The 14,256-nt window shown below is 34.7% G+C and overlaps 1 protein-coding gene across 8 annotated transcripts in view; it reads left to right on the forward strand.

Moving 5' to 3' along the window:
* The window catches only part of RBPJ (recombination signal binding protein for immunoglobulin kappa J region), a 110,342-nt gene that overhangs the window by 40,871 nt on the left and 55,215 nt on the right, over positions 1 to 14,256 (forward strand). For 4 of the 8 annotated variants that reach the window (XM_072620408.1, XM_072620415.1, XM_072620410.1 and 1 more), the window contains exon 2: positions 465 to 645. The exons of 2 other annotated variants lie outside the window; for them this stretch is intronic. In XM_072620408.1, the coding sequence (XP_072476509.1) occupies positions 629 to 645 (17 nt within the window). In that variant the 5' untranslated portion in view covers positions 465 to 628. Of the gene's footprint in view, positions 1 to 464; positions 646 to 1,128; positions 3,988 to 14,256 lie in introns of those variants that run through there. 2 more of the 8 variants (XM_072620411.1, XM_072620406.1) reach the window with 2 other exon arrangements.

Here is a 14,256-nt window from a genome sequence, read left to right on the forward strand (position 1 = left end):
AAGTGTACAAATTTAAATCAACATGATTTCTGCTATAGGAGCAGATCTGTATTATTTCCTCTTACTAAAAAAAAAAAAATAATAATATTCCTGTGAAGAGAATGCCTTCCTGCAAAAGTTTCATCCAACTTTGGGCCAAATAATTATTCAGAGTCTGACCACTTTGACTGAGTGGTCTGTTCTGTCTTCTTTTATTGATGGAGAACTGAAGCAACAATTGAGGTTTAAGCTACTTGCCCGGGTTCTAAAGTGAGACCAAATTTTTAAAAAATTGCTAGCCCCCAGGAAGCTATGGCAAAGCTTAACTCCTTTACATAGAACAGTATTTGTTTAAAACATAGTTTTTCATATTAGCAACAGCTTATTTATTTTTCTTGATCATGGCAGTTTGTTTAACACAGTTCTCTAGTGCTTTAACATACTAACACTTAAAGTCATTTTTTTTTGTTTTTGTTTTTTTAAAGTTATTGAAATTTTGTATGAGACTGACATTGAAATGGAAGCATTATAGTTCTTCGGAGCCATTATGATCTCCAAAGGAAAGGAGAATGATACACTGGCTGAGGTGTTTTGAGGTGCATCGAAGTGTGCCGAGCCGTGGCTCACCTTAACATGTTCTTGAAGTACCATGGCGTGGATTAAAAGGTATGGCTTGGAAACATCCCAGTGACCCATTGTTCTTAGGTCATTGACAGTGTAAATCCCAGGCTTTGTTAGCAATAATGACTGAGTATTCTAAGGTGCTTTATTTTGTGGATTGTGGATATGGTTTTGAGTCTAGAGTATTAGCATTTTGTATTAAATGTATAACCTGCATGCTATGCTGTAGAAATTCAAGAACTGAATTAAAAATAGCTATAGGAATTATTCAACTGTTAAGTTTTATCTGATTTTTAAAACAGTTAATGGGCAGTAATTTTTTTTTCATCATAAATTCAGAGCAATACTTTAGGTTGTAACTAAATTTTTGATTCAGAGTACAGATTAGTTTTGTTTTTTTTTTTGCTTTGCTTCAGTGCTGTCATTTGAGTCATATATAAGTCTGACTACTCTGGAGGCCAGAACCGTGGTGTATATTTGTTTTTGTTCTACATATTAAAATTTTCACTCAGGAAAATGAGTGATTCATTATTTTTAGTGTGTGTATTGTTTATTCACAAATGTTTGTCTTATTAATCATGATTTATGTGTTTGTGATACTTAGTCTTACTGTTGTTTGTGGTTAACAATAATGTTAATTCTAGGTACATGGTACCCATAACCACTGAAAAATGTTCAGGCTTTTATGTTTCTGTAGTTTTACATGAGTGATGCAATCAAAGCCATTTTGACTCTTTGAAACCTTGGAAAACCCCTGATTTGGTAGTGCATATCTGTTGCCAAAAGCTTTCCTAAAGGTAGTAAGATATGAAACAACTCTGGTTGCTTATAAAGGTTATGCAGGGTACAAAATGTCTTATCTTTTAGTAATAAAGAACAGTGTATGTTGGAGGCAGATAGGAAAGTAATTCATTTCAGTTTGATTTAATAGAAAATCTCAGAATCTCATTAAATCACAGATTTATTGGTGAAATCACCTTATTACAAAATTATTTCGATATTTCAGTAATTAAACATGTTTTGGAGCTATTATTAAATCCAAGACATTCTCTTTTGTAGAAATAGTGTCTTAGATTCTAGAATGTTGTTTTTTAAAATTAATCCACTTGATAATTGTTGGTCATTGATGTATGCACTTGCTGTATCCTTTGCTTTTTGATGATCATGCTACCCAAATTCATGTTTTATGGCAGAAATAATTAAGGATCTTATTTTTTCTTTTTCCAAAAAAGATACCTCTTTAAAGTCTACTTCTTTTCTTCCTGCTTACTATACAGAGCTTTTCAAGGGCTTTGTAGCATTATGACATTTTGGGAAACCAACATAATATCTTCAAATAATTAAGATCTATAAACCTGTAACCGACTTTTTTTCCCTTTCCAACTCTTAAATTTCATACTTTGGCTTTTAATTTCTAGTGAATGATTTTTATTGTTGCTGTGTTATTGTTCCCTCTTGTATGCAAGTAGTGAAAATAAATTTTTATTCAGTTCTGGTGAATCCTTTTCCCATTCATTAATGGAAAGACAGAATATATTCTCCTTGGAGAATTTACTTGGGCAAAAATAAAAACACAAAAAAACTAAGTGAAATCATTTTCTGATTATGTTATGATTAAAAAAAAGAAGCAGAGCATATTTGGAAGCCCATTTCATATTTTTAAAGGATTAGATTTTTCAGGTCATTTTAGAATATTTTCCTCTAAGGTCATGTAAATATTCTGAATTTAGAAGACGGAAATTTCCCTTTATAACACTGTACCTCACTTTTTTTGGCAGGGAGTCAGGGGAGGGTTTATATCTACTTATGAGTTAAATTATTGTTTTGTAGGCTGGTGACATTTAGTGATACCTTTTAAATTATGTCAGTTTTCTTAATGTCCAATGTCCAAGATAGCTTTAAGAAGTAATTAGGACCATCTGAAAAATCCAACTTGATTTTTGCAGGTCTTCTTTTGTTAACTCAAAAAAGTTACGGTTTTGTGAGGGTTTGGTAAGGTTGAATAAGTATTTTTTTTTGCAAAGACTGAAACATTTTTGTGTTTGCCATTAATTTGTCATATTTAAAATGTGTCTTGGATTTTCATAGATCTGTAGCAAGCATTTCCATTTCCTTTTTTAATATAGAAGCTGTGAAGTCCTGCATGTCCGTATAGGATTGTAGGAACAAAGATTTGGAACTGGAAGAATCATTAGAGATAATATTATTTAGTCCAATTCCCTCATTTTATTAAATCATTAGAAGTTAAGTGACACATGCACCTTTTCACAGTAAGTGACAGAACTGGGATTTCAATGAAAATCTACTTGTAAATCCAACACATTTTCCATTGTGCTTCATTGCCAGCAGGAAGGTAGCTAGGTATGATTGTCAGAAGAAATATTTGCAGGGTTCTCTCAATCCAGGGACAAACACACTACTAAAGGTAAACCATGTTGTGTTTTGTATGATTTCATTGGTTTAAGAAACTCTCAGTGAGAAATCTCCTGCCAGCATAAAAGGTCACCTGCTTTGAAACTAAAAGTCTTATAGAGTTGTCAGGGCCACTGAGAGTTTAAGTGACTTGGCCAGGGTCACTCACTCTCCTAGTCTGTATTAGAGGTGGAACTTGAACCCAGGCCTTCCTTAATACAGCTTAAGCTCCTCTGTGGTCCTCTTGTCACTTAATTACACTTAGTAAAGTAGTTAATTTAGAGGAAAAGTGAAAAGTCAATAAATAATTCAGCCATAGATTGAGTAAGGTTTTTATATGCAATATTTTAGCAGTAAAGATAGCTGTCAAACTTTTTTTTAAAAAATCACCTTTTTCTGGTACATGCTTTCTTCATTTGCTTACATTTATTTTTCAGAGACTTCTAAAAACTATAGTTAAGAAAAAGCTACATAGAAGGAAAAAAGAAGAGGAAAACTAACGTGTATGTCTAATTTAGTCTTCAGCTTTAAGGTGGCCACTTCTTTGCAAGGGGAAAATGAAAGGTCTATCCCTTATATTTCTGAATTTTCCTATGCCTCTGGGACTGTAATAATAATTAGCATTTATATAGTGTTATATAGTGCTTCAGGGTTTGCAGAGTACTTTACAAATATCTCATTTTTATCTCCAGAAAAAAAACATTGAGGAAACTGAGGCAGGCAGCTTAAGTGACTTGGCCAGTCACACAGTGAGTGTCCAAGGCTGGAGGGACTCTTGTCTGTCACCTTGTCCTTGCCTCGTCTTATTAAACATCAGCAGTGGCTTCATTCAGCTCTTCGTGTTTGCTGTCAGTAATATACTTCTGATCCTGAGCCTTGTGGTTCTGTTTCTGTCTCTTAATACAGAAGTACAAATGAAGTAATGCCAGTGATGCAGTCAAAAACTTCTTCAGTTATGAGGAGCCAGCATCACTTGTGAGAAACTTCATATTCTTTCATATTTTTTTCTTTTGAAAGTTGATGCCTTCTGAACATATATATATATATATATTTTTTACCATAAAGAGCTGTAGCATTGGCTAAGAATTACTTCCCTTTTTATGTTGCTCTGCCATACTATTGCTTCTGATATATTCCTCCATGCCATACCTCAGGTCCTCTTCATCTCCCACTGAGACATAGTTTTAGGAGAATATTCAGAAGCAACAGTTATAAACTAAAGCATCAGTAGCACTTTCCGAGTGGGAGTGACTAAGCTGTGCTGGACGATTGGGTGTGTCAGCTAAGATGACCACCTTCTAGCTCACTTTACAGACTTATCAGTATTGTCATAGTGATGGTTATGAAAATCTTAAGATTCAGTGTTATCAAATTAATCATTATATCTTCATTTTAGCGGTATTTTTATTATTTAGCGGTATTTTGGTCATATGAAACCATCTATGTTTGTTCAGAAGAGGAGCGTTCATGTAACACTGAACTTATGAGTATTACTTAAATTTTCAGAGCTTTAGTTTCCTTACCTGTCAACTGGAGATAATAATACTTGCCCTTCCTACCTCACCCCGTATTGTGAAGAAATGGCTTGCAAGGGCATATTATGCAAATGTGAGTGGTTACTATTTTTAACAACAACAATATAAAAAGAGAAACACCATACTAAAAATCACCTAATTTATCTTAATCTTTTTATTGACTCATCTCACATAAGAAATATTTTGATGCGTTCATCAGCAACAGATTAATTTTGATTAATTGATCAGATTAAGTAATGATTAACAGATTGATTGAATTATGATTAATAGACAAGTAAGATTTGGGCATTTTATGGTAGGAAAAAGTTAAGCTAGTGTCACGTATATCATCAATATTAATGGTAACAGTGTTCTCTTTTTAGTATTATTTTTTCTTGAACTATTATCCAAAGGATCCTCAGCACCTAGAAAAGCAAAATATTTCATGATGTGGTGGTGATAAAATGTTCTTTATGCTGACTATTGTATAGAGAGTTAGCAGAGCCATCAGGTTTCAGACACTGAGCAGTATTGACGTACAATTGCTTATGTTTTAGATATCTATGTTGAAGCTTCTACCTCTTTCCTTGCCCCAGTAAAACAGTAGGAATATGTTAAATTATGTGAAGAATTGGCAGATTGTGTTAGAAATGAATGGAATTTGTATATGTAGTTTGCATTAACAATAATAAAATGTTTCTAGTAATTCAGTCGGCCACTGTGCATTTATTAAGTGCTTATTATATGCCAGGCATTGTGGTAAGGGGAAAAACGAGCCCCTGCCTTCAAAAAGTTTAAATTCAACTGGAGGTACATACAAAATCATACAAAATACATAAAGAGTAAATGGAAGGTAATCTTAGAGGGAAAAGCGCTTAGTCTCCTGCAGAGAGTGAGGTTTGAGCTGAATTTTAAAGGAGGTCAGGAAAACCTAAGAGGCAGAGAGAGCATTCCTGCCATGAGGGACAGCCAATACAAATGCATGAAGATGGGAAATGGAGTGGTAGTTAGAGGAACAGCAAGTAGTTGCATATGGGTAGATTATAGAGCGAGTACCTGGTCTGTGTTTAGTAGTAACTCATCTTCCTTCAAGTGATGTCTGATCAAGTACTCTTAAGAAATTAAGGTAAATGTGCATAGTTTGTCTCAAAATTTAAGATAGAGGTTCTACGGGCACCACTACTTTAGAAGTAAGGCAAATAAGGTAGCACTGGAAGAAGAGTTATGAGTTAACTATCATGCTGATGGTTACTTAGAACAACCCTTTGATGGGTACAAATGTATGATGTTGTGAAAAGGCTTTGAGAAAGGAAAAGGACGTGTAATTTTTAGATTTGGAAAGGAGAAAGTTGGTAAAGTTTTCACTTTTTAGCGCTGTGATTTTTTTTCCTGTCCCTTTGTCCGTCCCCTACTTATTATCTATCCTGCCATTCAAACCCTTGAAACTTTCTTGACAGCCTTTGACCATCTTATAATATTTTTTTCCCTTTTGATGCACATTATGTATTATGCCTCTCTTCTACTCTGTCAACTTGTTATTGATAGATATTGAAATTGCTGTCATTTTAAAGTATTTGTTTTCTCTAGAGCTGTATCTGGCACCATTAAATGTTGTCCTACGCAGTACAAATATGGAGAATTTTTTTTTACTAAATTCCACTTTGAGTTAGTTCATGGTCATTCACTTCACAGTTCTGATCTTGCAGCTTGAGAGCAACAAAGCAGCTGGAGGAGTGATGTTTCTCTACAGCATGATAGATTTTTACAATTGAATATCCGTGTGTGTGTGTGTGTGTGTGTGTGTGTGTGTGTGTACGTGTATGTATGCATATAAATAAATAAATCTATATGCATGTATACACACATACGTAACACACGCAAATTAATATTTTCTACCACTGATTATATTCAGGAGAAAATGCTACAATTTATAAAAGCAATTTCAAAAGAGGAGTTAAAAATTTTGAACTATGGCAGCATTGTTGGAATATATGTATAATTTAGCAGGGTGGTGACTTCTGTCATCTCAGGGTCCCTGTTAGCCAAGGAAAAAAACATTACACATTATTGTATTCTTTAATCCTATAATGAGAATACTTTCTGGGGTCAGCTTTTTTGATCAAGAGATAGCCTTACTATTTGCACTTGGGCTCTGTTTGCTGGGCCTCTTGCCTAAACCTCGGGATTGGTTGCCAGCCTCCTAATACTTAAACTGTCCTATAAATCATTCCTTCTGATTGATCTTTGGAGTCTCATCATTTCATTTGATTTGCTTAATTCTTTTCACCTATTATTACCACGTCACTTTTCATGTTTCCTGTGGTGTTAAATCTATTCTGACGTTTCACATCTAAAATGTTTGAAGGTTATGACTATACTCATTTATTGGTATGTAGAGGTTCTAGCATGTATGTTTAAAAATGATAATATAGAAAACCTGTTGCTTTAGTTTCTCAATAAACCTCCATATATGTGCCAAATCGAAGGTAAATTTCTTGTTTCACAAAGGTTGTGGACTAGTTGCCTTCACAAAGTTCTTGGTATGGTCCTTCATTTCACCCAAGGAGTCTCAGTGTATTCCATGTGAAAAAGTACTGTCTTATGAGATCAGTTTATTGCAGCATTTGGCTAATAGAGATTATCAGGAAAGTACCTTCTTATTTGAGCAGCTGTGAAATGACTGGACAGGGTAGACTAACTGATAGAATAAAGAAAGATTTTGCTTGTTTGTTGAGTCATCACTACTGGCACCTTCCATGTCTCATATCTATTTTGAAGGACCTGTGAGTCCATCAGTTTTGAGAAATTAGACAAGATTTAAGTGAAACATATCAATTTTTATGGTTCAACTTTACTGTTGCCCCCACATGCTAATACTGACCCAGTTTCAGTTTTACAGATATTGACTTTGGCAGTATCAGAGGGCTTATAGTGGCCAGAAAAGCTCTTGAGTTCTTTCTGGAGGACCACCTTAGCTTTTGGGGTCTCTTATTTGAAGGAACTTTATATGAACCTGAAGGTTCATTTTTAAATTAACCCTCTGCTAATGCCATCTCCCCAGGGTTTCTCAAATTGTTTATAACCTGGGATGAGATGTTGTTTTGTGTACATTTTTTCCTGAACTTTTAAAAAACAACAAAAAAGAACATTTTCAAAAAGAAGATTGTATATGAAGCATCAATCTACAATTCATACCACTTTTTTTTTTTTTAGAAAAAGTGTATGATAAATTCTACACATTACTTTCAGAAATGTCCAGCTCCTGTTTGCTTCTTTTTGAACTTCCTTCTGTTCTCTTCTGTGCATTTAAAGACAACTCATTTTACAGATGAAGAAACTGAGGCCCAGAGGAGTAAAATGACTTATCTAGGGTTACCTAGCTAGAATTTGTCAGACCAGATTCAAATCCAGATCTTCCTGACTCTGTATACTCTTTGTGTTGGGGATAACAGGGAGCCAAAAATGGACACTGTAAACTGGAAATTATTCTAGGTCTTTTCCTTTAACCCTTGGTTTTAATGGAACTTCCCTGCAGGAGAAAAGAAGATTGATCACATTAATTACCTGACAACTGTAAATGAATAATAAAACAAATACGTAACAAAAATAGATAATAAAAATAAATGTACTGCCTGGTATGGATACAGAAACCTGTGGTTGTAGAGTTAGAAAAATGCTTTATCATATCATTTTTGGAATTTAAAATTTTGCCACTATTAAGAACATTTGTATGGTAAACTAAGCCAAATAAAGTTCATATGATAGGCAAAGTAACACAATAGTTGTTTTCAAGATTTTTTCAAGAGAAAGAATTATGTGCCAGATACTGAGTAATTAAAGCTTGAATGCATAATATAAAAAGAGAGAAACACTACACAAGGTAAAAACCTAGTGCGATAACTTCATTCATCATAGCATTACCCCATCTTATCTGCGAGGTAGATTCCTGTCTATTCCCTCTTCATCCTCCATATTAGTGACAGCCTCAACTGGTTCCTCTCTTTTCTCTCTTTCCTCCCCTTCCCAAAGTGATTTTTGTCCAGTCAAATATGAAGGTGGCAAGAAGAGAAAGCTCTATTGTACCTCAAGGCAGGTGGGCTGGAAGGCAGCTGGGGCCAATGCTGCTTTTGCTACTCTCTCCCCCTCTTTCTTCTTGGGCAGAAACCAGACTCCCTCAACACAGAAAAACTAAAAATGTTCAGCCTCAGGAGGATCAGTGAAGGAATAGAATGATGAGGAGCCAAAAAACAAGGAGGGAAACCAGAGACAAGTGACTGAATACAAGAGGATGAAAGGCCAAAGTCCAAGAGAGAAAGTTCAAGCAAAGAAAATAACAGAGATTTATAAAGATAGGGAGAAAAGCTAAGGGAAACCAGAATACATTGAAAGAGTGTTATACCAACGGAAACTAAACAAACATTCCTTGGTGAAAATGAGAATTTGCAGAACCTCACCACCCTAAACATCATAGAATGATAGCAAGACAGTCTAGAATGGTTTAAAAGAGAAAGTTAAAAGAAGAAAGATATTAATGATGAAATTTAATTGGAAATTAGAGCTTTCACTACATAATTTTAAACATGGGCAAAGAATTGAGAAGATACAGAATTTCTCCAAAGAAGTAGAGATTCTGAAAGAGAAAATGACATATTAGTGCAGTAGATGATAATTTGGCAGAAGTAAAAAACAGTAATGTTAAGAGAGCACAAATTCAATAAAATTCTATAAAAGCTTAAAAACTGACATTAAAGATAGTATAATTTAAGCATGATAGATTTCCTGGAAGAAATAAGTTTTTAGAAACATGAATATCAAATGAAAGAAATAACATAAGAAACTGTAAAGACAGTCTGAATTACCCCAACTTTTGAATGCAGTGAACAGCTCTTTGATCAAACAAATTCACATATTGCCATCACAAATAAAGAAAAATCCCTTTCTGAGAATCTTGAGGGATGTAGAGGTTAAACTTTGCAATTTTACTAACATAATTTATAAGCAGCTAAGAACAAGACCTTCAGATATGGAGGAGTAACAATTCAGATAAACCTGAAATCCTCTTGAGTTAGGAGAAGTTGGAGAAGGAATAGAATTGTATATTCCATAAAGGAAAGGAACTCAAACTGCAACACAAAATAATATATCCTGCAAAGGTAAGCCTGATCATTAATGAAGAAGAAAGATGAACCTTCAACAGGAGAGTCATTTCTGAAATTTTCGCAACAACAATAAAAAGAGGAGATAAACAGGATATCCAACTTAGAAACAACCCCAGTAAACAGAAACATATGTATAATAAGTATATACAGCTCTCTCTCTCTCATTCTCTCTCACATGCACATGATCATTTGTATATAGCAAATGAGGGTCTTTGCTTTGATTATGCATATAACAACAAACTTTTTCCGCTCTTTTCTGTGGGGTGAAGGATGGGAGGGAGAGAAAATACATTTGTTAATTTTAAAAACTGAATAAAGAGATTGGGATGCTACAGATGTGGATTGTTGTATATACTTTAAGGTAATGTTTATACTTAAAATCAAACCTTTATTCTTAGGTTTGATTGTTTTATTTTGTTACAAGAAACCTCACAAAGTGGGGATAGTGTGTAAATATTTACAATCTAAAAACAATATATCAATACAACTTTTAAAAAATGAATCATAAAACTTCACTTAAAAGGAGTAAAAGTGAAGAACAGCAGAAAATAGGAAGGATGGAGTAAGGTCTACCCATAATAGAAATGAGATAGAAGAGGGAACCCTAGAAATAATATTTGGACATAATCTCTAAAAGATGTATTGGAGTGTTGGTTAGACCCAAATAAGTAATTTTTAACATTTTATAGTTTTTAAGTGCCATTTTAGAAATATATAGAAATATTTAATAGAATTTGAGAATCCTATCATTTCAAGGTTATCAATCAAGTTCTTACCCAGTGGAAAAACCTTTTAAAATAATATTACTCAAAGCCTCTGCTTGAATACTTCATTTATACTCACTATTTCAAAAGTGATTCTGTTTCCCTGTTGGACAATTCTTATTGTTAAATAACTTTTTAAGAACTTTGTTCTGAGTTTTCCCACCAATACAGTTCTGGCGTCATATCACTCAGTTCATATTTAGGGGATCTATTCATTGATAGCTTTGAAGAGAATTTAGTCAGATGTAATTTGCTGGTTTTAGACATGTTTTTTGGTTTGAATATGTCATACCAGTTTCCTATTCAGGAAATCTTTAGGAGGGTTTGAGACAGAACCTGAAGGGAAAGGTGAGGGACAGACACAGTAGACTTCTCCTCCTCTCTAGCATATTGTATGTATGAAGTAATCGTATATTATATATTGGCCAGTTGCATAGCTCTTCGGAAGCTGTAAGGTCCATGTATTGGCCCTATGCCCCAACATGCTAGGTTGTTACTGATGATGGTCATATATGCTAGTATTGGTATATCCATCCTCTTGTCACCTTCTTGGCACTGTTCTAACTTTATTAAAAGATTCATGGGAACATTGCAATACCGTGTTCTGAAATAAGTAAGAAAATATATTTCTTCCATTTATGTGGAAGGTGTGTTTTACCTTCATATCTGTGCGTCTATATGTATCTTTTGTCTCTTCTGTAAAACACTATGTAAAGCAGTGATAAGTTCAAGGATAATTGAATAGCAGGGGAAGTTTTTTTTTTTTTTAAAGGCATAATTTAGAAATTTGAAGTTTTTGTTTTTTTGGTTTTTTTTTTTTACAATTTTCCTTCTTAAAGTGTTTAAATTTATTCACTTTGTAAGAAAAAAAGATAATATAGAAAGGCAAATGGTTTGTGTGTATATTTTATGTTATAGCTCAAGATCATAGCAGTGGTGAGGTAGTAAGTAGAATATTGTTATCAGATCTTAACATTTCTGTCTTCTAAACATCTCTTATATGTTCCCATCTCTCCACTTGTATGACCATAACCCTAGTTTTGGCTCTCATCACATAAATATCTACATGTTGTTTTCTTTGTTAGAATATAAAGTTTTTGAGGATAGGGACTGTTTTTGCCTTTCTTTATATCTCCAGCACTTAGCACAGTGCCTGATAATGCTTAAAAAGTGTTTTATAAATGCTTGTTGACTGACTGATTTTTCTCTATAAAGGAATGAGTTTTACATTAGAAATGACAGGGGAGAAAATCCATAAAGTTGATCTTCAAGATTAGTATATGTGCTTGTCTGAGCTTTATTAAAACATCACCTGACCCAAATGAACTATATTCTTGAGTCCTGAAACAAACAACAGATATGATGGCTGAGCTTACTCTTTCCTTCAGGTCATTGAAAACATGAGCAGTACCATAGAAATGAAGACGGGCAAATGTTTCAGTTTTTAATAAATGAATAAGAGCAGGGTCTGCAATACAAGTCAGTGAGCTTAACTTCATTTCCTATGAAACTATTTTAGAATGGGTCATTAAAGAAGTGGTTGGTGAACATCTAGGAAGGGAAATGATGATTTCAAAGAGCCAGCATTGCTTCATCCAGAGCAGGTCCTTCCAAACTGGCATAATTTCCTATTTTGTCAGAATTGCTATGTCTAGATGTAGAGTGGCCACTCACAGGCTTGGTCCTTGAACTAAATGGTATGTTAGGTTTGAGCAGCTCTGTTTTTTCTGACCTGCGCCAGTTTGCTTTCCTTGGGCAGCCCCACTCCCAGGGATTTATTTTACTGGTGACTTAGTATGGATATCAAATCAACTTTAACCCTATTGCATCTCAGAACTCCCAAGTTTGAACAATCTCCCACCAGCTCCAACTTTCCTTATAACTGGGAAAATGTGTACATCACCATGCTTGGCCATTTGCCTAGATTTTAGTAAAACTGTTGTGTACCTCATACCATTGTGGTGAAGATGAAATATGCATTATGTGATAATGCAGTCAGATAGGTTCAGAACTCACAAGATAAAACTTAAGAATAATTGTTAATAGTTCGGTGTCCATGTGGAAGTAGAGTACCACAAAGGCTTGACTTGACTCTGTGTTGTTTACTGATTTTATCAATAACTTGAATAACAGCAGAGAAGATGGGCTCATCAGATTTATTGTTGACACCAAACAGGCAGGGATAGCTGACATAATGCTTAACAAAATTGGGATCCAAAAGGATCTTCACAGACTACAGTTTTGAACTGAATCTAATAAAATAAAATTCAGTAGGGATTAAGTCTTGCAATCAGGTACAGAAAAATCACAGATATAATATGGATAAGGCATGGATATCCATCAGTAAGGGGGATTGGGGTGGGGAGAATTAATGAACTGCAAGCTCAATATGTTAGTAGTATGATGTGATAGCCAAAAATGCTAATGCAGTCTTTTAGTTGCGTCAAGAAGTGCATAGTCTCCAGGAACAAAGCTGTGGTAATCCCATTGTACTTTCTGCTCTTTAGACATCATCTAAGTTATTATGTTTAGTTCTGGGCACCAAGGTTTAAGAACAGCATTGATTAGTTGGAAAGGAATGATGAAGGGTCTTGAATTCATGACATGGGAGGATTTGTTGAAGGACCTGGAAGAAAAAAGACTTAAGAGGACAATAGCTGTATTTCAGGTATTTGAAAGGCTGTCCTATGGTAGAAGGATTCATGAGAGCCCCAGAGGGCAGAACCAGGAACATTGGACAGAAGTTGCAAAGATAAATTTAGACTTGATGTCAAGAAAAACTTTCCAACAATTAGAGCTGTCCACAAGTGAAATGAGCTGCTTGTAGGGGTGGTAGGCTCCTTCTACTTGAAAGTTTTTAGATGGTGGCTAGGTGACCATATGTTGTGTATATTATAGTGGGGATTCCTTTGGACTGTGGATTAGGGTAAATGGCCATTGATGCTTCAACTCCCAGATTTTGTGATTGTTTTTCTCTTTGAAGGTCTAGAATCTAGACCTCTAGATAAATATCTAGTCTTCTGAATTGCACAGAGCCCAATAGCGCTGAAGCCTGTGACATTAACCTTACTTAGCCGTATAGTATTCATAACTCTTCCCCTTCTCTCTCATTAGGTACGTGTTTAGGTCATAATATTTAAATAGACTTGTAAATTTTATGCTTTGAACATTTCCCCCAGTGATACAGATCACATCCATCTCTGGAGACCTTTTTTGTTTTCTCTCGACAATAGAAGTGGAATGCTCCTGCTATCCACTTGTCATCTTTTGCCCTAGTTATGTGACCAGCCCATCTTCTTTTCCTGTATGTTTCCCTGGTGGCATCTTTTCTTCCTCTTCTTTTGGTTTTCTCTTTGGCCGTGGGTTGCACTTGGCCTGTATCTACCAGGCCTCTTTTGATTGACTTCTGTGATACTCCTCCTTAATTCTTTTTATTTGTTTGTTTTCTTGTTTATTTACTTATTTGTTCATTTATTTATGTCTTTGCTTGGTAGGTAGTATTTTATTCAATTACATTTAAAGATAGTTTTCACCATTCATGTTTTAGGAGATTTTGAGTTTCAGGTTTTTTCTCTCTCCTTCCTACCCCACCAAACGAAGACAGCAAGAAATCTGAGGTAGGGTATACGTGTGCAGTCATGTAAACATATTTCCACATTAGTCATGTTGTGAAAGAAGAAACAGAACACAATAGAAAAGCCACCAAAAAAAAAACCCAAAATGAAAATTAGTAGGCTTTGATCTGCGTTCACACTCCATAGTTCTTTCTCTGGATGTGGATAACATTTTCCATCAACTCATTTTTAA

This window comes from Notamacropus eugenii, chromosome 6 (genome assembly GCF_028372415.1).
Source record: "Notamacropus eugenii isolate mMacEug1 chromosome 6, mMacEug1.pri_v2, whole genome shotgun sequence".
Lineage (NCBI taxonomy): Eukaryota > Metazoa > Chordata > Mammalia > Diprotodontia > Macropodidae > Notamacropus > Notamacropus eugenii.